General features: G+C 42.7%; 1 protein-coding gene across 1 annotated transcript; it reads left to right on the forward strand.

The window, feature by feature from the left end:
* Positions 1-5,011: 5,011 nt before the first annotated feature.
* On the forward strand, positions 5,012-25,222 carry OPTC (opticin). Its single transcript, XM_054981600.1, has 6 exons — positions 5,012-5,236; positions 8,757-8,910; positions 14,640-14,798; positions 19,662-19,864; positions 21,777-21,872; positions 25,052-25,222. The coding sequence occupies exons 1-6, from the start codon at positions 5,012-5,014 to the stop codon at positions 25,220-25,222; spliced, it is 1,008 nt and encodes a 335-aa protein (XP_054837575.1).
* The last annotated feature ends 1,787 nt before the right edge of the window (positions 25,223-27,009 follow it).

The following is a 27,009-nucleotide window of genomic DNA, read 5'->3' on the forward strand; positions in this document are numbered from 1 at the left end:
CCTGAAATTGGTCACTTTGCATAATAGTCATTGAAGAAAAACAGCACACTCCATGAAAAAGAATGGCCATTAAAACTGCTAAGAAAGTAGCTAAGGCCCTACACAAAATAGGCTGGCCTTTTTTGGATCTGGGCAGAGAGACTCACCTGTCCCATTTCGTGAGTCATGACCAGTTGTAGGATATGAGCACATACTGAACTGGGGAGATTTCCCAACTGCCCAAGATGTGATAGTTAATGTTATTTCTCTTTTTATCCTGATATTGAAGGATATAAGTTTTAAGATGCCTAACATTTCAAAAATCAGTAAGCAAAAAGAAAGGGCAAGATTTGGGTCTGATAGCATCTTTAAGACCAACTAGATTTCCAGAATATGAGCTTTCGAGAGTCAGAGAAAGCTCTGGCTTTTGAAAGCTCATACTCTGAAAATCTAATTGGTCTTTAACATGCTACTGGACCCAAATCTTGCTCTTCTACTACAGACCAACACAGCTACCCACTCAAAACTATCAAAAAGGAAGGAGGAATTCTATTTTTGTAATGTTAAACTAATCTAATTTGCTCATTTTTAAAAGACTGGTATATCTGATGGTAAAAAATGACTGAATAAAGCAAAGATGAAAACAGTTTTACATACCCCACTTTATTGCCTTTAACGGGAGCCTAATAAACTAGTCCCATTTGAAACTTAGAAGAAGATTCCAAGGAGCAGAACCCATACATGGGTTTTCAATGTAGGTTTGAATAATCTCCACATTTTACTCACCTTCTCCCTCCCCTCCTCCCGAAAGTGAGCTTAACTACAGCATATGGTGGGGGGTGGGGGACTCACTACTTTAAGGCCCACTGCATCCTATCCTAATAGCAAAGTTGGCCTCTTGCAAAAAAGCTTTAATTGAGCATGGTTATTTGTGAGGAGCAGCAGAGGGGGAGGGAGCGGCTTTGTGACAGATGGTAAAATTGTTACCCTGATTGGCTGCACCTTTTAGCTTTGCCCCTCCTGCAACCTATCTCTTTTACATATTTATGTCCTTCCTTCCTACCCATCACTCTCATTATAAGCTTTTCAGACCCATCACACTGATACTAGAGAAGCACTGAGGACTACCTCTTCATTCTAGGCAGAAGGAACAAAAGTGGTACGTGTATTTGTAATTTGTTCCCCTTTCAGCAACTTTTCCCTCTGTCTTTGTCCTTAACAAGCAGTGCTCAGGAATTTTCATGCTCCATTCAGAAACTTTGTGAGCATGGAAACAGCCTAGGGACTGGGGCTGATGCACAACACATGAGCTTTTCCTGCACTGTGTGATTCAAAAGCCTGTTGCGCTTGGGTCTGATCCATAGAAGATTTGCGGGGAGCAAAGATGTAGAGTCCTCACTTTTTATCAGTATTATCTTTTTAAGACCAGCATTCCTTAAAAAATGTGTATGCATATGTGTGTCAGAGCATGTGTGTGCACCCCTGTACATCGAAGTAAAGATGGATCTTATATGCTGGTTTCTGCAAGCACAAATGCATACACACATCTGTTCATGTATGTGCATCTTTACATGTGAGATGTAATATGAATTGTTTCTGTGTGCTATGCTTGTGAAGGTATTAGTGTACCTATGCCAACCTATACTTGTAGACAGAAACATGGAGAGCCAGTTTGGAGTAGTGGTTAAGAGCACAGGACTGTAATCTGGAGAGCCGGGTTTGATTCCCCACTCCTCCACTTGAAGCCAGCTTAGGTGACCTTGGGCTAGTCACAGTTCTCTGGAACTCTCTCAGCCCCACCCACCTCACAGAGTGTTTGTTGTGGGGATAATGACATACTTTGTAAACCGCTCTGAGTGGACATTAAGTTGTCCTGAAGGGCAGTATATAAATCAAATGTTATTATTATTATTATGACTTAAGAGAATATACAGACGGAAGGGTGTGTGAAGTATGCACATACTTCAATGTGTTTGCTGATGCAGTTATGTAAATAATACCACAAATATATGTAAACATGAAACAAATGCTTTGTCAGTTTTTGTTCTTGGCTATTGCCCAAGCACTGGGATCTTTGAGATGAAAAAGCTCTTCTTTCAATCAGTTTTAAATTCTGCTGCACAGTCTGCCCTTGTACTGTCTGAAGGGTAAACTTTGTACTATATGCTGAATGCCTCTGTTTCTGATGGCCTCTTCTTGTTAGGTGGCCAGACCTTCTGACTCCCATTAGATTTTCTTAAAACTGGCTTTTGTTTGGGTAATTGCCCTGACCACCCACATTACATTGGAATGCATGTCTCTATAAGGATGTGCAAGCAGAGATAATATATCTAAGTGCATTCTATAAAAGCAGAGAATAGCAACTTAGGAAATCCTCACAGTCTCCTATTTTATTTCTGCATATGTACAATTCATGAAGGGTAGTCGAATGTTGAGCAGGGCCGGCGCCAGAGGTTTGGGTGCCCGCACGCCACGGACTGCGTGATGACGTCATCGCAGATGTCATCACGCGCCACAGTGGGGCTGGGCAGCGCGCGGAGGACCGCCGAGCGCAGAAGCTGTGAGCTGCTGCTGGAGTGGTGTGCGCCCCAGCAGCAGCTCACAGCTTCTGCACTCCGCTGGGGCGGAGGAGCGCGCAACAGAGCTGGCGTGGCTGGCTGCAGTTGCTGCAGCCAGCCAGCCAGCCCCGTGCTTCCACCACCACGCACCCCAGCGAAGCTGCGAGCCGCTGCTGGGGCGGTGCGTAGAGGCTGCGCCCGGCTGGGGCATGTGGCGGCGGCAGCGTGCCGGCCCTGTGCAGAAGGCGCGAGCCACTGCTCGAGCGGCGCACAGAGGCTGCGCCCGGCTGGGGTGTATGGCGGCGGCGGCGGCAGCAAGAGGCTGGCTGGCTGGCTGCAGCAGTAGCTGCAGCCCAGTCATGCCAGCTTCGCTGCGCGCGCCTCTGGCCCCAACACCCCCTCCAGCGCCCCTCCAGTGCCCGCGCACCCGAGGCCACCGCCTACCTGGCCTCCATAGGCGCGCCAGCCCTGATGTTGAGAGTGACATATAGTTTGGGTGTATCTACAGGAAATGTGGGAAATCTTTAATTAGTTCTCCAGAATTTTTGTAAAATTAAATGGCAGCTGTTTGGATTGGGGTGACAGCATTTCCCATGAAGCTGTTTTATTGATAGAAATTGTCTTCCTTGAACTCGTGTTAACTCTGGTAAGGAATAAAGACTATTATAATATGGGGACCCATCTTTTCCCCTTATTAGGGCTCAAACCACCTTGAGGGAGTTTCTGTTGTGGGCCCCGGCAGTTGCTTTTTAACCTTAAAATATACCTCTCACATTTTGCCTAGCTGCATTTTTAGTTTTCCCCTACTGAAAATAATATATAGTTTGTGTATCCAAGGGCCCCCTGTATTTTCCATGGAATGTTATGAAGCTTGGGTGTTCTATGGAGTTCTTTTTGGAACATATAGGGACTTATGTGTGCAGATGAACCCATGATCACTTCTTTTAAGGTCTCCCCTATGTCACATTACAAACTGCTCATGAAAATTTCCAAAGGCCAAAAGCACATTGTCATGCTGGGAGTAGGGATAGGTTGGTAGAAAATCCTGATTATGTTTTGAGCTAGCTTAATGTTGCCTCAGGTTGCCTGGTTCTCCACAGGCAGGACCAGTTTTCTTCCCATCAGGCCAATTGCCAATGAGGGCTTGTATTTTTAATGTTACGGAAAAAAATATGAGAGAGAGGCTGGTTCCTAACTGTTAAGTACTCTTTGCTGCCCCTTTAAAGGCCTTTGCCACACTAAATTTGCTGTAGGGCTACCAAGTTCCTGCAAGGGGAGCTTACAAATTCAAGTTTGAAAACACAAAGTACAATAAAATCCCAAATAACTCCCGTTGCCCTAGCAAATAAAATGACCTTGTGCAGCGCCTCCTAATCACCTCAGGTTCATTTGCTGTAGCTTTCAATATTCCATTTGGATTAATGTTAGGATTCAAGCACTACGGGGTATGCTTGTGTGTGTGGAAATGCAGGACAGGACCTAGGCAATAAGCAATAATTGGTGACCTGTAGTTTGCCAAGTTAACAGCATCTCAGCATTTCCATTGATGGTGCAAACCCGGTCTCTCTATTTTTGAAGCTGCCTCCTGCTTTGCCACTGTGGGCCAGAATGTCCTTTCAAGCTTGACTATTAAATTGTCAAAGCTATTCTGTGAGCCAAGGTGACTCTACCCTGGGCTCCTCCAGCACAGTAGAACATTCAAGCATGAGAAAATGACTGAAAGAGGAAGGAGCGTGTTAATCCCCCAGGGCTGGAAGCTTCAGCCATTTGTTCTCTGCAGCTATGAAGCCCCCAGTCTCTCTGTATGAAGCTTGTAAAGGAGCATCTATTGAAAACACTGCAGGGCAAGGTCAGACAAGCTCTGAAAGCAACAGAAGGTATAATAATAAGGAGCTAAAGCAAAGGCTTGACAAGTTGGAGCAAGAAAGCCAGATATCCAATTGCAAAGAAAGCAGGGATAGAGATGTGACAGTTAAGCAGAAAGGAAGCTGAAAAAACAGGGACTGGGACTATACTAATGGATATACTCTCCTGGAGATGGCCTTTAACCTGGGGATAGGGCCTTTTTAGCCCTGCTGCTTCAATAACTTCCTGTGCTTAAGCTCTAACATAAGAGTTGTCTGGAAGCCAATCCAAGATGTGCAGGGGAGAGAATTGGCTGGGCTGGGCTGGTGGTGTTTGCTCAAAAGGTAGTGCTAGCTTTGTTATTCCTACTCATATTCTGAAAACAGAGTCTACAGCTAAGCTTTGGTGAACTTTGACAGTTAGATGTTGAAATGCCCTCCCATCTACTAATCTACTCAATGGGGTGGGATGGAGAGTGCTGTTCTTTTCATTGTATGAATGCAGGGTTGATGTGCCAAAAGTGCACACTGGAGAATCTATATCTGAATAGAAAATGGCATTTTATTCCTTTTGCCTTTCAAAAAATGATGCTTACTGTCGTTTCTCCCCACTTCTTAGCCAGAGCCAGGATGCAAACTGCAGCTTTGATGAATGCAATATCTGCCCTGACTTTTGCACTAGCTCCAGCAGCTCTGTCTAAGGATGATGGGAAGAAAAAGAAGCTGAAAATTGACATTCCATCTTATGACAACCTGGTTCTAAACAGCTATGACCTCAGCCTGGACAATTATGAGGAAATAATTGATCTTAATAATTATGAGGATATTTATGATTATGGGGACTTGGCACCAAAGGTACAGAAAAATAAGGACCTTGCCTATTTGATGTGATCAAAAATTTCCATGAAAGTAATCTGGTATCCAGAAAAAAATTTATCATGTTGATGCTCTTCATTCCTTGTCCCTTCCCTTCCCATACCCATCTCTGTCCCACCCCCAATCTCCATAGTCTTACATTCTCCCAATTCTTGGTAAAATATTCCTAATACTTTGAAAACCAGAAGCTTTGGGGAAAATAAGATGGGAAAATATGCAAATTCATATAATTCATATAATTTGCAGAATGTGGGTTACTGTAAATTTCGATGGATGCAGCCATTTGCCTCTATGATGGCGGCATCAGATTTTCAGATTTCTTTACCCCAGGAGGAATTGTAGAGCAGCTTCCATCAGCCAAATGTGTGCATCTCCCTTGATCCTCTATAGTCAAATTTATTTAATTTAGTACTTTACTGAACTGCTGTCAGTTCTAGGGATGGCAGTCCATGGCAGATAGATCCCCAAACGCCTCACAGCAAGCACTCCAGGGTCTTGGATGAAAAGGTTTTATTATAGAAATCCATTAAGTTCACAGGTACATCCAAAGATGGGTAAGTTGGCAGGAATGAAGATACAAACATATGCATTTTGATATAAGGAGCATGATTCCCTCCTTCCCCTTGGGCAGTTAGAAATTAGGCGCGAAAATCCCACAGTCTCGTGAGAACACAGCTTTGTCTGGGCAGAGAAAGGTAAAAGATTACAAGGAATCCAACTCCCTCTGTCTCTTGGGAAAAGAGACAGGACAGCTGCAAGGTCAACAAGCAGACTCCAGAGATAACAGGCGCAGCATTAGTACTTTCATTTTCAGGCAGGCCAAAGATGGCATAATTATAATGGTTACAACCTGTGCAAATAGAGAAGCAAAAACACAGGATTTGATTCCAGTGGCATCTTAGAGACCAAAAAGATTTTCAGGGTATAAGCTTTCAAGAGTGAAAGCCAGTTTGGTATAGTGGTTAAGAGCACAGGACTCTAATCTGGAGAGCCAGGTTTGATTCCCCACTCCTCCACTTGAAGCCATCTGGGTGACCTTGGGCGAGTCACAGTTATCTGGAGCTCTCTCTGCCCCACCCACCTCACAGGGTGTTTTGTTGTGGGGATAATAATGGCATACTTTGTAAACCCCTCTGAGTGGGCATTAAGTTGTCCTGGAGGGCGGTATATAAATCGAATGATGTTGTTGTTGTTGTTATTGTAGTATATGAGCATAATATGAGAGCATACAGGTACACAGTGTGATCAAATCAATACAGAGAGCAGAGAATATATGAATGGCATGGATGAGTGGTAGGCAGACATGACAACTGCTTTTCAATCACACGTAGTCCCCAAGGTTGTCTACAATCATAGATAATTGTAGCAGATAAAAATCAGCATCACAAAAAGTATATAACACATAAAAAGAAAGAACATATTTCAGCAAACACCATAAAAAACCCCACAGTGCTACTAGTCAGTCTAACTCAAAACCCTGGAAAACAAACATCTTCAGTCCAGAAGATTTTCAAAGTGGGAGCCCCACTCTTGACTCTTGAGGAAGGGAACTCCCTGATCAGTAAGCAGTAACTGAGAAGGTCCTTCCTTGGGTCCCAGCCAATACAGGTAGAGGAAGTCCTTCAGGAATTCTGGGCACAAACCGTGGAAGTCAAAACCAACATCTTGTACTGAGCCCAGAAACAAATAGGAAGCCAGTGCAGAATGACACAAACCCATTTAATATGGTCATCCTAGTGCCTTTCAATAAGGATCCCTCCTGACTGCTGCTTTCTGGATCTGAGCCGATCTCAAGGTGTTACAGTGATCAGATCTGAATGTTACCAAGGTACATGACGATAAGGTACACTTTCTCTGTTAATGGCCCCAGTCAGCCATTAATGTTAATGGCCCCAGTTGATAGGATCTCTCAGCAAATGCCGGCACACATTTATCAAAGGACAATGTAGAGTTCAGCATGATGCCCGTAGGCACCATGATTCCTATCACACCTTTCCTGGTGCCCACCAAATGTTTTTAGAAAGAGGACAGGGCCAGAGGGGCTTTTTGAGTTTTTGATGTTTATAGTAGAACCCTGAGAATGGCTTTATGTACAGTGCTTTACCTGTGCAAATAGAGAAGCAAAAACACAGGATTTGATTCCAGTGGCACCTTAGAGACCAAAAAGATTTTCAGGGTATAAGCTTTCAAGAGTCAGAGCCCCCTTCTTTAGATACAGGGAGGAATGGAGATCCCTGAACCTTTATATCCCAGTCAGGAGGTGGAAGGTATTGGAGCAAAGAAAAGAGTCAGGATGGAAAGGTACAATGCAGCTGGATTAGAACAGAAATTAGCATCTGTAATAAAATAAGAATCCTGTGTCTCTATTCACCCCCCAGGGGGGCGGGTTCCATTGTCCCTGTGCCAGGAAGAGAATGCTGAGAAGTATCACATCGACTGCATGCTGGACCTCCAAATTCTAGGGGGCTGATTCACGTTATATTCTGTATAAACAGAAGCAGTTCTGACTTCTAACATTATAATCTTCAGGCACACATGTGCATGTCCCTGGAGAAATGTATTGTGAGAATCAATCATTAGTATTTTAAACTGTGGATATTTCACAGCTGTGGGCCACAATGGTTAACAGTTGTACCTGTGATCAAATGTCATGCACGTTATGTTATTCACCAAAGGCTGTTTGTATACAGAAAAAAACATTGTGTATGTGATTCTGTCAGAAATTAAGACTAGGACTTCATTTTGTCCCTGCTTCCTAGCCTGTTTCTAGCCTGTTTCTGTTTGCATTTGTTGGTTTCAATTCACGGGAACATTTCTTCAGACAGAAGGATTTCCACCAGTGTAGTATAACTTTTGCATCTTCCCCATCCCATCTGCAGCCCCAAATGCCCCCTGAAATAAGTACTAGGAGGATGGAGGCTAGAAAGTCATTCTCCAATGGCAGAAATCCTTCTGTCTGTAGAAGTGGATCTAAGCATTAAAAAAAAGTTTTATTATATTTTTACCCACATGTTTGTTTGTATTGAGATCTGATGACTTTGGCCATTTTCACACTGCTTACCGGACATGGACCATCACGCCAAGCTCCCGGAACAACACAGTCTTCCTAGTGTGATTTCGCATGAGAGCTGCAGTTTGGCAATTACTTTGGCCATTTTCACTCTGCTTACCGGCCACGGAACATTGCGCCAAGCTCCTTGAACAACAGCATCTTCCTGGCACGGTTTTGCACGAGAACTGCAGTTCTCATGCAAAATCGCACCAGGAAGACTGTCGTTCCAGGAGCTTAGTTTGATGTTCCGTGGCTGGTAAGCCGTGTGAGAATGGCCTTTGTAAGTTATATTGAGGCCCCTTTGGTGCAGAAAAGTAAGATGTACACATTTTAAATAAATAAATATTAACCAGTAAACTTCTGATCTAGGAAATGCCTGTAAAATAGAAATGTTAGTGTTAACTTTGAGCCTTATAATTATGAAAACCATGTATGATATATTTGTAGATTGAAGTTGGCACTTTAGCACCTCCCACCAAGAATTTTCTACAACCCCTGAGCACAGCAGCTGTGCCAGCTGAAGCTCCACAAAGCAAGCCATCAAGCTCCACAGCATCCAGGACTAAGGGGCCAGATCTCTTTGGGCCCATAACAAATCAGGGTGAGTGAGCAATCAGTTCTCAAAACCTTTTTCTTTTGACATTAAATGATCCCAGAGTGTAAGGGAGACATGGGGTTGGGAAACTCTCTGGTAAAAACAGCAGTTTAAAAAGCTTCAGCTGTATCCCAGTGGCCCCGTTTTTGAGAAAAGTTGTCTAAACTGGAACAAGAGATCTCAAGTCGGAATTTTTCTTCCACTGGTTTTCCTGATTTGTATTCTTACATATATTCATAGAAATGTTTATAAATAGCCCTTCATACTTTCCATTCTCAACCCCTCACATTTCCCTTTCTCCTCATCATCCCCCTGCCCCATAATTCTCTCATAATATGTATCTGGTGTTTCCTCATTACTTTGAACATTTATAATATCTCTATAAAACTTTATGACTATATTATTTAAATTAAATTGCTGTGCTAAGAAATAAAATCTTAAAAACCCAAGTCATGCCTCCCCTTTCTCATGACACCTCTATTTTAAAAAAAATCTTTTTCGTTCCCCAAAAGAATACAATCACTTAAAAAGAATCATACACAGACATAGTTGGGGAATGTATAACAAAATGTAAATATGTGTGATATTTAGAACAATTACATTACATATTGCCAAAGCATTCTAATATTCTATATTTTCAAGAATATTTCATTTTTAGAGATTGTCTTGCTAATGCTAAACTTTTGTATTTTTGTTATTGGCTTTTTATGTTGCCTGATTTCTTTTTATGTTGGGTTTTTTTTAGGTTTATGTTTAATTGTATGTTGCTTAGAAGCTTCTTAACAGAAAGAAAAGCGGATCATGCATTTTAAAAAAAATGAATAAATTCTGTCGGAAGTTTTTAAGAGAGAACACCCCCTCCTTTCTCATCGCTTTCACTTCAGTCCCTTTTCTTTTCCTGCAAGCCCTAGTCTGAGAGAAGCCAGAATGTGCTCTTTTTCAGTAAAAATGACGGGGCTTCTTCTTTGAGATGTGAGAGGTGCCTGAGAAAAGAACGGCTGGGAAATAAACAAAAACAGCAATAAAACAACACTTTAATGAGCAGAGATGTAGGGGCAATCGGACAGAGTAGCAATTAGATTAGTGACAATTAAAATCCTGTAGCGAGGGATAAATATCTTTATTCATTTTCTGTCGCTCTGAACTGGGACAAATTAAGTAGTAGGCTGAAGGAAATTGTTGCCTTTCTGCTTTGAACTCCTCCACTAATGGATCTGGAGTCTGTTTAGTTCTCTGAATAGGAGTGGGGGGTTGTTTTTAATCCAAGCAGTTTTAATTGCTGCTTGGAATCTTGTCATGTTGCCACAGTTGGTTTGACTCTGCAATGGGCTGTTAGCTCCAGACAGAGCAGCAATGGTTTCTGAGTGCAAAAATAACTGTTTCCTTTGGATATTGTGTCTTTAAATATGAAAGGCCAACACATTTCTTGCGGTAACCCCATCCATTTTAAAGGCGTTGCTGCTTCTGGATTGGTCTTGGCCAGAGATGATTCATTTTTAAGCAGCCTTCTTTGGATTGTTGTCAGCTAGTGATCCATGTCTTAATTAGAGTTGACTCATTCATTTCTTTTTCCCCAAGTGAATTTAGCACATGTTTAAGAACTAGACCTAGTTGACATTGTAATTGTCTTACACCCTTTTTCATACCAGAATAACAACAACTGAATCTCAGTTTCATTTCTGTCATTCTATAATATGGCACTGGAAGCAAGACACATTTTCAAAAATCCATGAATGGATAGAGTGTTAAAGAAACTCATATAATGATGAAACTAACTTTCTTACAAAGAGGTAAATGTCTATTTCAACTAGATATGGGCACAAACGGGAAAAAAATTACGAACACCCTGTTCATTGTTCGTTGCCATCCACGAACAACAAACAGAAGTGAACATGTCCCCTTAACGAACATGTTTGGTGTTTGTGTTTGTGGCCCTTTAAAGATCCCTTTAAACTATCAGCTGGCAGGTGGCAGGGGGGGATTCCCCCCTTGCCGCCTGCCAGCTGATAGTTTAAAGGGCCCTTTCCTGCCATGTGCAAGGGGCAGGGTTCTTTAAACACCCCACAACCCCCAGCTCCCAACCCCCTGCCCCACCCCAGCACTGCTGGGTTGCTGCTGCCGGGTGCGAGAGGGATGGAGAGATTCTCTCCGTCCCTCTGACAGTCGGCAGAGCTGGTGCCACAGGGCCGCTTCTGCCCACTGTCAGAGGGACGAGGAGGCTCCCCTCATCCCTCTGACAGTGGGCAGAGCCAGTACCACCGCACGGCTGCTTCTGCCCGCTGTCAGAGAGATGAGGAGAGACTCCCCTCATCCCTCTGACAGCGGGCAGAGCCGACTCCACCACGGGGTCGCTTCTGCCTGCTGTCAGAGGGACGAGGAGAGATTCCCCTTGTCCTCTGACAGTGGGCAGAGCCGTCGCCACCGTGGGACCACTTCTGTCCGCTGTCGGAGGGATGAGGAGAGACTCTCCTCGTCCCTCTGACAGCGGGCAGAGCTGGCACCGCGGGGCTGCTCCTTCCCACTGCCAGGGGAGCACCGAGAGAGCTTGCGTCACCCCCTTGGCTGTCATTTTCTCTTCACAGTGGCAAAAACTGTACTTCCTGTTGGAAGCTACTTTGAGGGGTTACAAAACTGACCTTCTCAATGTCCAATACCCACCAAATTTCCAGGGGACATAGTCCTCAGTGTCCTCTGAAGACCCCCCAAGTTTCAGAGAGATTGCCCCCCAGGAAAGGTATGATCCATGGGTCCCCCCTTTGCTGTCTATTTCTCTTCTGAGTGGCAAAAACTGGACTGTCTGCTGGAAGCTGAAGGGTTAAAGCCAGAAGGAAAGCCAGAAGGAGTTCAGACAGAGTTCAGTCCCTGCCGTTGCCAGGGGAACTGATTGAAAGGCGCCAGACTTTCTGAATTGACAAACAGCTGCTGAACGCAACGAACGAGGCTTGCAACAACCACCTGTTGGTTTGGAATGGGGACTCATGAACGACTTCTTTGCGAACAGACGAATGGGCTGTTCGTGGTTTTTTCCTGTTCATATTGCTGTTTGTGCCCATGTCTAATTTCAGCTTGAATCCATTTGGAACCCATTAAACAAATCAAATTGTCTGTTTAGAAACTAATGTTAGCAGTCTTAACATTAAATGTATACCATTTTTTTCTGGAAAAAAATTCTATTAAAAATCTATAATACAGCAAATTTATGAGTCCCATCCACCAACCCCTCTTTCAGTTTTTTCAAAATATATGGCTAAAAATCAGGGGTGGCGGAGACAAACATTGAATCCCATCACACAATATGGCTTGTGGGAAACTTCATATTCTGTGTTCATAAAATCCAACTCTTCATGTTATCAAATTTTTGTGGGCCCTCAAGCAAGAGATGCAGTGCCTCTATCCAAGCATGATGTCAGCCTGTCTCAGCATGACAGAGTTTACCCCTACAGAGAGTAATCTCAGAGATTGTGGACATCTGAATAACAGATGTTGAGATGACTCCAAATAGCTTGGAGTCTTAATGCCCAGTGACTATTGGAAACATTTCACTAGCCATTACTTGAAGTGAAATGTTGACCTAGGTAAACCATGATCTGATCTAGAAACTAATACTTTTTTGCAAATAGGGGGAAGCAAGGATTTTTTTAAAGAAGATATTATTAAATGATAACTGAAGTGGGGTTTATGTGAAATGGGAATTTACCTGGACACACATGGTATGTGTACTATGATGTATTTGTATATTTATGCCTACAAGAAGGGAACTGCAAGAATTCATGGGGGAGAAGATATTCCTCCCTCCTGCCAGGGTACTGGGGCAGAGAAACATGTCATGTAGATGTCCATTGCTGGTGCGTTATATAAGCAACGAGAGCAGTAATGTGGAAACTACACAAGCCTGTTCCAGTGTGTAAACCATCAAGTACAGACATTCTTGTTACTTTGGAGTTGGGGGAGTGGTGTTACCTTTCTGTTATTAAAATGTTTTGTATTTTTCTGGAAGCCTATATCTAAGCCCCGAGTCACTTTATTATTTGAATTTTTTACTATTAGATATATAGATTATGTTCATAGTTATTAAGGGGCCTTTGTAGCCTACTTTTCTCCCCAATGAAGGCTCAAAGTGGTTTACATTGTTCTCTCCTCCATTTTGCCCTCAAAACAATACTATTGAACCAGTTTCGTGTAGTGGTTAAGAGTGGCATGACTCTAATCTGGAGCACTGGGTTGGATTCCCCACTCCTCCCCTTGAAGCCAGCGGGGTGACCTTGGGTCAGTCACAGGTTCTAGGAGCTCCCTCAGTCCCACCCACCTCACAGGGTGTTTGTTGTGGGGATAATAATAACATACTTTGTAAACCGCTCTGAGTGGTAGTTAAGTTGTCCTGAGGGGCAGTATATAAATTGAATGTTACTATTATTTTATTATTATTACTATGACATAGCTTAGGCAGAGTGTGTGTGACTGGCTCAAAGAAACCCAATAAGCTTCCACAGTACAGTGGGTGTTTGAATCTGCATCTCTCAGATTCTAGTCCAACACTCTCATCACTACACTCCACTAGCTCCCTGATGAAGTCGATATAATATGATAACAGTGTGCTTACATATCACCCTTCCAGACAGATTAGTGCCCATTCAGAGCGATGAACAAAGTCAGTGTTATTATTAATCCCAAAATACAGCTGGGGAGCGGGAACTGAGAGGAGTGGTCACCTGCTGAGCTCATGGCATTAGTGGGATTCGAACAAACAGAGTGCTGATTCACAACCACTTAACTGCTAAGTTACAGCTACACTATGCTTCATATGTAATCACAGGCAATCATAGACATGCTGAAGCATTCACAAGACAGGCTCAGCAAACCAAGAATCACAGAAATGTCACATACGTTTGAATTTAAAACAATAAGTAGTAATAAATATATACACAAAAAATTATTTACTCTACATTTAAAATCACATTCAATTTATTAATTATTTATTAACTCGTATTATTCTTCTGCTTAGGGCTATTCCTAAGGGCCTCTGCAAAGAGCTAGATCTAAAATCTTGTTGTGTGTCTTCATGATTATTTAAAACACTGATATCCTTTATTCCCAGCAGCAAAGTTGGCTCCCAGGGCACCTTTCACTTTCCACAATAAAACATATAAAAATCAATAAACAATTAAAATCATCTCACATTAAAATAAGAGCAGCAGCATAAAAATAGTTCAGAGGCCTGCAGTAGAAGCAGTGATCGCTAAAAGGCCAGTGTAAGTGACAAGGATAATTGAGGGGGCCCGTCCCCTCTCAACAGGAAGGTCTGTGGAATAAAGATCTACACTTGGCTGCAAAGGCTTAAAAAGCTTAATGTGTGGTGGTGAGAAAGAGTTCTAAATCTGGTTGTTACAATGATCCTCTCTTTAATGGCCACTCATTACTTCAGAAAGGGGGGCACAGGGAGCAGGGTCTCTGTGGCTCACCTTAAAAGGCAGACGTTCATAAGAGAGTAGATGGTTCATGTAGCCTGAATCTGGCTGTTTAGGGTTTTGCCATCATGCAGATTTGCATCCAGAAAGCAGTCAGCTGCCATGATCATTTTTTAAAGGTGATACGTTCTGTTTCCTACAACTTCTGCCAATCAACAGTCTTGCTGCCAGATGCAGTACCCTTTTGTACCAGTTCCAGCTTTCAAACTGTCTTCTAAGCCTGTCATACAAACTGCATATTGCAGTAATCTGACACTTTCTCACCTCTAGGTCTTCCCACCTGCTTGATCTGTGTGTGTATCAGAACCTCTGTGTACTGTGATGATGCTGCTCTAGAAAACATCCCTCCTCTGCCCTTCGAGACCACATACTTCTATGCCCGCTTCAATCGTATCAACCGGATTCAAGCCAAGGACTTCATTGGACTCAGTACGCTATGCTCTTTGGGGATTCCAGTTGTAATTTTTAGATTCTTGCAGCCTGTCAACAGTTTCACCCTCAACTGATAATGCAATCCTATGCAAAGATATTCTGGACTATATCCAGAATATGGGCTTAGACTGGAGTAACGGCATAGGATTGCATTACCTGTTACAGACAAGACCATTCATACATCTTTCTGCCTCATTCACACTTCATTCTCATTGAATCACTTTCCTTGTTATGAACAAAGGCAAATGTAAAATACTCCCATCCACTGAGAGTAATGGGAAATGCACTTGCTATGTATTTTTCTTAGCTGGAAATATCTGAAGGCCAGAATCTGGTTTCACACTAGATCCCATTTCATAATGTGGGCTTTGTTTATACTGAAAGCAGATTACCTCTGATGATGAATCTGGTGTGCCTTAAATTTAGGGCCAGTTGACATGACCAAATTAGGAACTATTCTCATAAACAGCAGGAACATGGTAGCTTTTGAAAAAGAATGCAGTTTTGGGCACATAAACAAAAATTCTGAGTGCTTTCAGTATTGTGTTAAAAGCTAGACCCTGTGTATGAAGTGATGGGTGAAGAAGATGGCTGGGTTCCAACAGGCTGGGAGTCAACATACACACCTACATCTATAAAATGCCTTATTGTTGTATAGACATCACGTTCCCAGTATGTTGAGAATATAAATGGAATGAGTTCATGCAGAATTTGGCATGGAGTCCCCGAGTCCCTGCTCAGTTATTTAGCGTTGTAGTCTGCATAAGCTCCCTTGTCCTCCTAACCTGAAACCAGGTGCTTCCATCCCAATATCTTCTTCTTAATAAATGGATGTTGTTTTGAAAACACCCATCTCTGTTATGTGAATCTAAGAGCAGGAACCTGGGTAAATAACCCAATTTCTGATCTTTCCAAGCAAAAGGGAACATCACAAATTTTATTGGCTAAGGTGACCTTTGCATTTGACAAATAGCAACCATGAAGCTGTCTTATTCTCAGTCAAAAATGGCTGAAACAGGCACTGTATGACCACTAAACTGACCTCTAGTTTAGTTTCCTGACATTAATTCAACCCTGTGTCCTATGTTGATCTTCACTGCACTGCATGCGGAAGAAAAAGAACCCTGAGTTTATATCTTCTGATATAGCAGAACTACTGATATATCAGAACTAGAATAGCTAATGTTACCAAGCTCTGGGAGAATATGGTAAAGGCTGTTTTGGGAGTGGAAAAGATGCTGTGCTCTTCTCCTGCATTAAAAAGGCAATGAACAATTGAAGTCACAGCTCCCAGTACTAAATACATTCTGCAAATCTGAATATCTTTACTAGATTTGCTTACTTCCCACAATGGAGAATTCACATCTGTTTAAAGAACGGCCTTTTTTGTCCAAATTTTCTTGCTAGGCATAATGCTAATGGTTTATTGAAATTCATAGGACAATGGCTGTTTAATGCTCGAGGAAGAGGAGTATTGCATCAGGTATGCAGAGAATGCTCACAAAAATGTTCTCTGTTAGGAGGATATACTCAGCTAGCCTAAGGCTGTATAGGGGTGTTAGGATACTGGCTCATGCAGATTTCCGAGAGCTGCCTGCAAGTAACATTTCACATTCCTTCTGGCAAGGATCCTGCATCTTAAGCTACCTAAAAGGCAGAACTGTAGTGGATGAAGCTGTCCACATCATTTCATTTCTATGCCAAGAAAAACATAAAACTGCTAAGATTCCGTCTGTAAGCCATAGGAGCTCTGCCAAGAAAACATTGGTAAACCTAGCTGCAATCCAAAAACTATTACTGATAACATTTTATTAGCACTATATAAAATGCATGCCAGTTCCTGTGCTGTTATTGTTTCCTGGCACAATGTGCCATAGTAGCTAAGAGCTACAAAATTCCCAGTTCAAATTTCTCCTCTCCATGAACTCCATGAACTATAAAGTACTAGCAAACTGCTAGCCTGTATCAACCACACATTCTGAGGACTTAAGATCCCCATTTCCCCCCTCATGATGTCTCTGAGGACCCACTGACCCCCAGGAATAAAGGGGCAGGGTTCAGCAGGTGGGAGGAGTTGGTGGAAATCACCACCTCTCTGATGAAAATGTCTTAAGTCTTCAGAATTGCATGGTTAGATACAAGCCATTATCTCCTAGCCTCCTCATTTGTAATATGATGATAATACGGATTGACTTTGTTGGAAAAATTGCTATGAGTCTAACTACACATTACACTGTTTATGAGTCCAACCCAGGCGCTATCAAGCATACATGGAGTTCCCTGTTGAAACTTAGAGAGAAAGCCAGTTTGGTGTAGTGGATAAGAGTGGCAGGACTCTAATCTGGACAACCAGGTTTGATTCCCCTCTCCTCTGCTTGAAGCCAGCTGGGTGACCTTGGGTCAGTCACAGCTTCTAGCTCTCTCAGCCCCATCCACTTCACAGGGTGATTGTCATGAGGATAATAATAACACACTATGTAAACCGCTCTGCGTGTAGCATTAAGTTGTCCTGAAGGGCAGTATATAAATTGAATGTTATTATTGTTATTAGGACCCACTTTGGATCGGTACCAAGATGCATGGGGATAAAGGACTTAAGCCTTCCTCTTTATGTTGTTACCATTGCCTGAAATAGCCTCAGGGCGTCACTATTTCCCCTACTGGGTGAATCCATGAATGTAAAATTAGGTCTTGAGATAATGTGTGTGAAATGTTTTAAACACAGTTGTTTTTGAAGCTGCTCTTGCCAGTAATCCTGAAAGTGAAAATTTTGTGTATTATCTAAGCCACCTAGTCCAATTTCACTTGAGTTCACTTACGAATTCCACTTTCCTTTTTTCCCTTTTTTTCCCTTTTAACATTTTTCTTTATTTAAACTATAAACTATACACCATAACATAATAAACAATAAACATAGAGAATAAGAAAATACACACAATTCTAAACATGACACACTAACAATACATATATCTATATAATTAAAAGGGAAAGGGAAAAGAAAACAACAACAGCAAAAAAACCCTAGATTACACTACAGATTGAGTTCCGATTTTCTCTGCAACGAGTATATATCATTTCTAGAGTCACACTTATTCTAGGTTAGTCACAAAACCCCTCCTTTTTCTATTGTTCCTGTTTCTTAATCCATAAATGCAGATGTCAGCAAATCCTTGTTATCCATTTCATGCAAAAAGTCTATTAACGGTTTCCATTCAGTCAAGAAGTTAACTAATGTCCTTTCTCTAATTAATGTAATAAGTTTTGCTATTGATGCAAACTCCAAAACTTTTGTCAACCATTCCTCCACTGTAGGCAACGTTGTAGTTTTCCTGCTGCTGTAATAAAGTAAAAAAACTGTTCTAAAGCTTTTTTCCAACTGGCTGGCTGTTATTCCCAACAGAAAACTCTCTGGTTTCAGCTGAAGTTTAATCTTCAAAATCTTCTGAATCAATGATTGTATCTGCAACCAAAAACTCTTTGCTCTCTTACATGTCCACCATATATGAAAAAATGTCCCTTCTTGTTTGGCACATTTCCAACATACATTTGTCGCCCCCTTATACATTCTAGCCAATTTTTCAGGAGTCATATACCAACGATACATCATTTTGTAAAAAATTTCTTTAATATTGGAGCTTAATGTAAATTTCAGCCCTCTTGTCCACGTATTTTCCCATTGTTCCATTAATATATTGTGTCCACAATTTTTCGCCCATTTAATCATACATTCTTTTACTTGCTCTTCTTCCATCTCAAACCTCAACAAAAGTTTATACATTTTAGAAATAACATGTTCATCATTTGTACAAAGGGCTATTTCAAATTCAGTTTTAGATTTTTCAAAGTCATAATGACTCTTGTCTAATTTGAATCTCTCCAAAATTTGCATATATGGAAACCACTGACAGGCGTGCCCTTCTGCTGCTAAGTCCTCTGTTGATTTAATTTTAACTTGGTCCTGAGAGAATTTCAATAAATCCTGATAAGTTAACCATTTAGGTGGACTAACCATTTCCCTTCTAAAATGAGCTTCTTGTGATGGCAGCCAGAGAGGTATTTTTGAACAAAACCTAAGTTTGTATTTATTCCATACTCTCAGGATTGCACGCCTTACATAATGATTATTAAACTCTGTGTTGGCCTTAACTTTGTCATACCATAGATACCCATGCCACCCAAATTTTACATCATGCCCTTCCAGGTCCAGTAATTGTCTATTTTTTAACAGTATCCATCCCTTCATCCAAACCAAACAGTTAGCTGCAAAATATAATCTCAAATCTGGCAGGCCCAAGCCTCCTCTTTCTTTTGCATCCTGTAGAACCTTAAATTCCACTTTTCCATTACTGTGGACATCTGCAACATTACCATTTCCTTCCTCCTGGTTACCAAGTGAGCTTCATAGCCAAGTGAGGATTTGAACCCAGACCTAGTTCTAATCCTATATCTAGCAAGGACATCACATGGTCTGCCTATGAGTTTGTTTCAAAAACTTATGAGGAATTAATCAAGCTTTCCCCAACTCTGTCAGTTTCAACAAAATCTGGTGGAGGGGAAAGGGAGATGGTGAAGGAGATGGTGGTGGACGAATGGCAGGCAATACAGGGAGGATGGCTGTACCCTGTCACTAATTGTATCATGATGTAAATTCACCCCAAAGTCACAAGGCAGTATGGGCCAGCAACTGGGATAGTCAGAGGGAACAATGTCTCCTGCACTAGCTGGAGTGGGTGTGGTAACGTTTCAAGTAAGACAAGCATCACTTGTGAAAAGTGATGATGCATAATAAAGGAAGTAGGAAAAGATTGCTTTATGAACTTGAAATGCCTGGACAGCTTTGACTCTGAACTCTTTCTGCAGCTAAACTGAAACGAATTGACTTGACAAACAGCTTTATTTCCTGGGTGGATGATGACTCTTTCCGGCTCCTGCCCTCTTTGCAAGAACTTTTCCTCCCTGAAAACAAGTTGACTTCCCTGCCTGAGTTGCCCACTAGCATTGTACAGCTGGATGCCCGAATTAATATGATCCAGAATACAGGTATCCGACCTGAAGCCTTCCAGGTAAACCTTTCTCAGATTTTTTAAGTCTAAGTTCTAAATCATAAATTAGTGTTCATCTGTGGTTGTCTCCCCTTGTGCCTGGAATGGAAACCTGCGCTGATACCAGCAAGGAACCTATAACATCTCAATCAACCACTTAATAATACTTAAAGTCAATGAGTAACATAATTTAGTCAATATCCATGTACAATGACAATAAATACATTCATACAAATAAGGTGATACTTGGAACAGTTCACGCAGAACCGTATGCCCTCAACCCAATCTCTCAGTAGTGCATATAGTCTTTCTCATACAAAGTCAATGCAATCCATAAATATTTCACTGAAGCTGCACACTGAGGGTCGTTGCCAAAAGGCAAAAGCGTTCCAATGAAACAATGACGAGAGGTGAAGGCGCTACCGGGGAAGGGTGCGCAGTTGAAAGGTAAGGCGTCACCAGGTGGAGTACAGAGAAGAACAGAGGACCCCGAAGGCCACCCCCCCCCCCTACAAGCGACCGGTAATATCAGCTTGTTTCATGATATCCACTTCTTCAGGGGACGGTGCACAAACCACCCTGATGTTATTTCCTCTAAAAGTGAAATAAATGAATATAACATGATAACTACTCCAGGGCCGGATCAAGGGGGGGAAGGGGGGTAGTCTGCCCCCGGTGCCGCCAAAGAGGGGGTGCTGGGCACAGCTGCCAGCCGCTGGGAGCGGCAGCGCGGGCGGCTGAGCGGCCACCCGCGCCATTCGCCTGCCCAGGAGGACAGGGAGTGCGTGGCAAGCCGGCCGCCCCCTCAGCCGGGCAGGTGAATGGCACAGAGATCTGGAAGGCTGCCTGCGCCACTTGTCTGCCCAGCTGAGGGGGCAGCTGGCTTGCCGCACGCTCCTTGTCCTGCTGGGCAGGCGAATGGCGCGGGCAGCCTCCCAGCTCTCCATGCCATTCACCTGCCCAGCTGAGGGGGCGGCCAGCTTGCCGTGTGCTCCCTGTCCTGCGGGCCAAGCAAGTGGCATGGAGGGCTGGGAGGCTGCCTGCTCCATTCGCCTGCCCCACAGGACAGGGAGCGCACGGCAAGCCAGCCGCCCCCTCAGCCGGGCAGGCGAGTGGCACCGGCGGCCTCTCAGCCGCTGGTGCTGTTGCTGCTCCGCTGGCAGCACGCTGCCCTGCGTGATGATGTCATGAAGTGATGTCATCACACAGTGCTGGGAGTGCACATGCGCTGCGCGTGCACACGAGGGCGGCCGGAATTGTGTTGTCCTGGGCACCAGGAACCCAAGATCCAGCCCTGAACTACTCAATGCATGTTTAATCAAGTATACACTGTACACAGATGTAAATGCATTCACTGTAATTACAATAGCCCTGTTCACATGTTTCAGTGAACACATTTACACCCTGCATGTATGTGCATACATCTGTTTGTAAGAAAGAGCCAATATATATTCACTTTCGAGATGAAATTATGGATCAGTACCTGGAAAAATATGTGGTTTCAATCAAACATTCACTATACATTTGTTGAATGTAACATGAGAATTACTCAATGGACATATAAAGAAAAATCAAGAATACGCTGTACATGTGTGTTCACTGTAACTTGTGAGTGCTGTTTTTCAGTGGGCTGCTTAGGAGGACTGAATCCTATATTCTGCAGACATTGACTGGAATTGTTGGTCTTGCCTATGAGTAACCAAAGCCCTGATTAGTACTGGGGACTTGATTTCCACGTTCTTTGCATGTGTGTTTTTAGAAATTAACCATTGGTGGTAAAATCCTGACAGTTTCTATAGCTGCATCCTTTTAGAAGGTATTTCATTAAACCACACAAAGTCAAACTGTTCTCTTTTGTAAGGTAAGATTATGGGAAGCCTGATTTTAAAATCAGGGCAGACAGAGGGCTGATGCATCTTTCTTGTGCTTTCAGGATCTAAAGAAGCTGCAGTTTCTTTATCTAGCTGGTAACAAACTGGACTATATCCCAGCGCCCCTGCCTGAGGGACTGCGGTCTCTGCATCTACAGGTGAGTCAGTGGTAGAGACCCCTGAAAGCTAGATATTGAGACAGCAATAGCAAATGGAATGACCATTAAAACAGTTGGTCATTCTTTCCCATTTTGTTATAGGTTACTAGAAATAAGAAGGGATGGAGCCATAGTTTGGGCTCATACATAATCTTGTCCATGGATATGAGCTCCCCTAATTTCACTTAGCTTGGTTCTGCTCCTGTCCTGTCATTGAACCTTCCAAACACTTTTGCCAGGTGGACTTCATCCACCTTGTGCTACTTTCCCCTTGTTGTTCCTGTTCTCTGCCCCCTACAAAAGAGAATGTCCCAGCTCAGTTCCCTGATCCAAACTGGCAAGAATCAGGCTGTCCAGCTGGTCAGCTCAGCCAATCATGCAGCCAGTGCCCTTCTGAAGAGACCAGCCTAATGTCCTGTTTAGGCCCTGGGAAGCTGTCTAATCATAAATCCTTTGTGTGTTGTCAGAACCCCTTAGGCTTGGGTGCCATGGGTCTCCTCTCACCCAGTTCTGGGCTGCAGTAACCCCTATTCTAATACTAATTTCCCAGTAAGCACATTTGACTATTCTTTTCATCTGATTTAAAACTCACCCTCCAAGAAAAAAGAGAAGGGTTTGAGAGTTTGCTTTCAGAGCAGTCGAGAATCTCTAGGCTTGAGGGAGATTTTTCTGGTTTGTGAAACTTCTCCTTTTAGTACTCCAGACAACTGCAAGGCTTTGAATGGGATTCTGACAGTGAAGCACTGGGGTCCCTTCTGCTGCCCCTACTGCCTACAGTCTGATTCCATCGGGATTAGGTGCTATAAATTACTCACCACTACCAACAATATGAGCCCACCAACGTATATACAATGAGAAGTCAATTTACTTGACAAATGGCAAAATACAAGTTGGAGCTCAGTCAGGAATAATGGAGGAGATGAAATCCCACCCGCCAGGTTGGCCCCCTACTTCTCTCCTTTTGCTCTCTCTCTCTTGCTCTGTCTTCTTCTCTCTGCTTGTTGCTTCTTCCCCCGCTCTCTCTTTTGCCTTCTTCTGGCGATTTCCACCCTTGTGATTCACCCCCCTTCCTATCTGCTTGGCTAAACAAACATTGCTCTTTCCTCCATTGTTGCTTACCACACCTGCCTGCTTTGTCAAATTATAGCCACCAATTCAGATCAGGGTTGTGTGGGTTTTACTATTTCAACCCCATATGGTTTTGCAAATTGAAACCAGGGGCCTTTCACTGCTATATATCTTTTAAAGAAAAAATGTATCTATATTTTGCCTGTCTTTTTACTTTAAAGAATTAACAAGAGGTGTGTGTGTGTGTGTGTGTGTGTGTGTGTGTGTGTGTGTGTGTGTGTGTGTGTGTGAGAGGGGGATGAATAGCAAACCAATGTGGGGTGCAGGGGTTAAGTCCCTGTCCCCCTCTTTTTGTAGCTGCTGTGCATGGCTATAATTTGACTTTAAAAGCTTAACAAATCTGTGACTGCTGAAAAATCTTTTTAAACTGTAAGTATGTGCTTAAATCCTGATTAGCATTATTTACACAGAAATTGGAAAGTGTAGCTGTTGGGCTGCACTGCAGCCTCTGGAGTAAAGCATTTCTATGCTGCCTTTTGACCCAACTCAGGGTCCCCAAGGTGGTGACTTTAAACATGTTAAACATGAAAAACAGAGTGTATATATAATATTTAAAATAATTAAACAAAACAAATAGACACACAAATGGGGAGGAGAATTCATAAGAGTTAGTGAGGGAAGGCCAAACAAAACAAAAAAAAGTTTTCATCCACTGGCAGAAGTTAATGACAGAGGCATACAGACCAATCCCCCTGGGGAGGGAGTGCCAAAGATTCAACACAATGACCAAGAAGGCCCTTTCTTAGGTGGCCACCTGTCTAGCCTCCGATGGTGGGTGCTCCCAAAGCAGAGCCTCCAAAGCAATATGTTCCTAATGACCCATTCCAGTCCGCATTCTGGCCTCTGCATTCTGAAGCTTCTGGACAATCTTCCAGGGCAGTGCCATGGAGAGTGCACTGCAGTAATCTAATCTAGATGCTAGTGATCTAATAGACCCAATTTAGTCCTTGCAGCAACCTAGAAGTTCAGGCTCTGGCCAGCCGGCTCCCCTCTCCAACTCTCTTTGCCAGTCAGGAATCTTTGTAGCTTCTTTACAGAATGGAAAAAATACTTTCTTCTGCTTCCAGGTCCATTCTTGCATCTTTTGCCTTTTCAATCTCTACTTTTCCTTCTTCTCTACCACTTTGACTCTCCCAAGGGAGTTCAAACTACTCATTCTATGGAAACAGATGTGTCTGTTCAGGGCTTTTCTCATTTTTAAAAAATCTATGTAAAGTCTTTTCAAACAGGATTTTGATGACACTCTCAGAACATGCTTGATTTCTTCTATTAATTGTTATGAATCATATTCAGTTTTGCTTGTAAAATGAAAATGGTATGTAAGCATACTAAACAAAGAGATACTGCCCATTTTCTGTTGAACTGGCAGATGCTGTTCTAAGTTAAAGACTGGTGCCAGATAGTATAATTTGAAGAAGGGAGGTCTGACTCTAAAAAGCTCATGCCCTGAAAATCTTGTTGGTCTCTAAGGTGCCACTGGACTCAACCCCTGCTGTTCTGTTGCAGCCCAGCACAGCTACCTGCCTAAAACTAAATTGTATAATGATCATGTATCTGAAAAGCTAGAGAATGGCCCTGGTGTTCCTTCTACCTAAGGTTAGGTTCAAGCTGACCTCTGCTCAATAGGGAATTATGGTTTGACATCAAGTTCCAAATGGAGTATCTGACCTATTCCTATGACTGGAGGGACAGTCCTGCCTGCCTTTAATTGTGCCTTGAGAGCTTGGTGGCAATGTACATGCCAACTCATGTACATGCCAACTCAGTGATGAAGGTCCCTTTCCAAGTTAGCAAACAGTAGCTGTTGTAACATATCTGAGTTTAAATGAGAGTTGCTTGGGAAGGCTGGAGCTTGGGGAGGCAAGGGAGCTCAGCAGGGATGCGATGCCATAGTCCACACCCTGAAGATGCCATTTTATCCAGGGTAGTCCAGGAGAATTCCAGGCCCCACCTGGAGATTGGTAACACTAGTTTAAATGCATGGATTTGCCACCATCACATATAGTTTGGTCCTTTGATCGTCTCTCCTCACTTTTTGTTTCCCTACCTAGAACAACAACATCCAGATCATGCACGAAGATACATTTTGCAATAGCAGAGATCATGGTTACATCCGTCAGGCCCTTGAGGATATACGCTTGGACGGCAACCCCATCAACTTAAGCCTTTTCCCCAATGCCTATTTCTGTCTGCCTCGTCTGCCCATAGGCCATTTCTACTGAATGAACCATCTGTCTGAATGAACCATCATTCTCAACCACCAGCTACACTGGCAAGCCCCAGAGGTTGTTTGGAATTAAGATCCAGGTGACCAAAGGAAAGAGGCCTTATTGCAAATGATTTCTTGGACCTTTCTAGCCCCAATCATGTGAGAGTGTCCAGGAGGCATACAGCATAAATGAGTCCTTGAAGTACATGTGCTGGAAAAAGCAGCAACAAATCTTGGCACAATCTGAATTTTTTAAAATTCAGATTCAAATATTCACTCTGTATATCTTTTTAAAATCTTACTGCGGGATTGAAAGAATAGGTGCTTCAACCGATTTTAAAATCAGCTGATGCTGATGTTCCTTCCCAAAGATACTGGCAAACCGATACAAGTGACCAGCTGACGGAGCGGTAGGGCTTTCTACTGTCCGTATTCCCCATAAGCATGGGCTTTCTTATGTGTGGTGGGGATTGTTATCAAGTAGTTACTGTTTCCCTCATTTCCCAGGTGGCTGGATGATTATATTAAGAATCCATGACTGGTGATGTTGAGTGTGGAAGTCATTCCTCTCATAGTTTTGTAGCTAGAATCTTATTTAAAGGAACTATTTCTTTGTTGTTTTTCCTCCACAGTTTTCATATTTCACAATAACTATGGTTTTTATGTACTTTGACAGATGTAGATGCTGGCAGTTTCTGTGAACTAGTTTTTGCTTTAAAATTCATTTATATATTTAGTTTGAGTGCTTCTTCTTTACAGAGAAAGTATATGTTGATATATATATGAAGTATGTTCATTAGTTCTATGATGGACTGTGTGTAATAATTTTTATTTGATTTTATAAGGTGAACTTTGGGGATTTTTTTTTTACTTAATGATCCCCCCTCCCTTTTGCAGAGGTGTTATGCCTGTGCACACAGCAGAGTCGCCTTTACAATAAATCAAGCAAAATCAACTTGAGTGAAGAGTACAAATAGAGAACATATGTGGATAATTCCAATTGCACATAAGAGGGCTTGTTTGAACCTCCCATCCAGCCGACTACTTCGTTAAACAAAGCCACAATGTAAGTGACAAAATGTTGCAGCAATGCACAGAGGGGATAGTTGGACGAAAGTTTTCACTCCATAGCAACAGAGCTAATCAGTTACTAAAGGGCAACAACAGCAACCAAAAATAGCCGTGGTCATCTGGAGTGTAGCATTTTAGCACACATTTGGAAGCAAGACTTTTCCTGTGGTGTGATGGTTGTCTGTGCCACCTTCTCATCCAGTTCTGTACTTCCACGCAGCCAAGGTACATTGCAAACTTGTCTTGTCAGTATGGCATGACACTCACACAAATGCAGAAATTCAACAATGTTGCGCAGCAGTAAAGCACGGGTGCCACGGCTTTGGCTTAAAAGAAATAATTAGAGACTCAAGGCAAAGTTATAATAAAGAAAAATAGAAAACCTATAATTTCCATTTTCATCTAATCAATCCTACCTAAATACTAGTTCCTGCAAGTGGCCCTGAAAAGCTGGTCACCTGTCGGCAGTCAGCGTGGGCAGGCATGTTTGGACTTGCTTGTCTTCCCCGGTGGAGGAGAGAGAGACGTGTATGTGCTGCAGGGACAGAACGTAAAACAGGAAAGAAGGAAACTCTCAGGTTACCTGCAGATAATGAGAGAGGCACAGAAGGGAACACTTTACCCCTGATTCCGATACTTTCCCGCCCCCAGCCCAGTCTCCAAGCATGCAGAGTAGCCTTTATTCCACCAATACCACCTGTTACTGTAATTCAGGACCTTTGTAGATGC

The sequence above is a fragment of the Eublepharis macularius genome, chromosome 5 (assembly GCF_028583425.1).
Source record: "Eublepharis macularius isolate TG4126 chromosome 5, MPM_Emac_v1.0, whole genome shotgun sequence".
Taxonomy (NCBI): domain Eukaryota; kingdom Metazoa; phylum Chordata; class Lepidosauria; order Squamata; family Eublepharidae; genus Eublepharis; species Eublepharis macularius.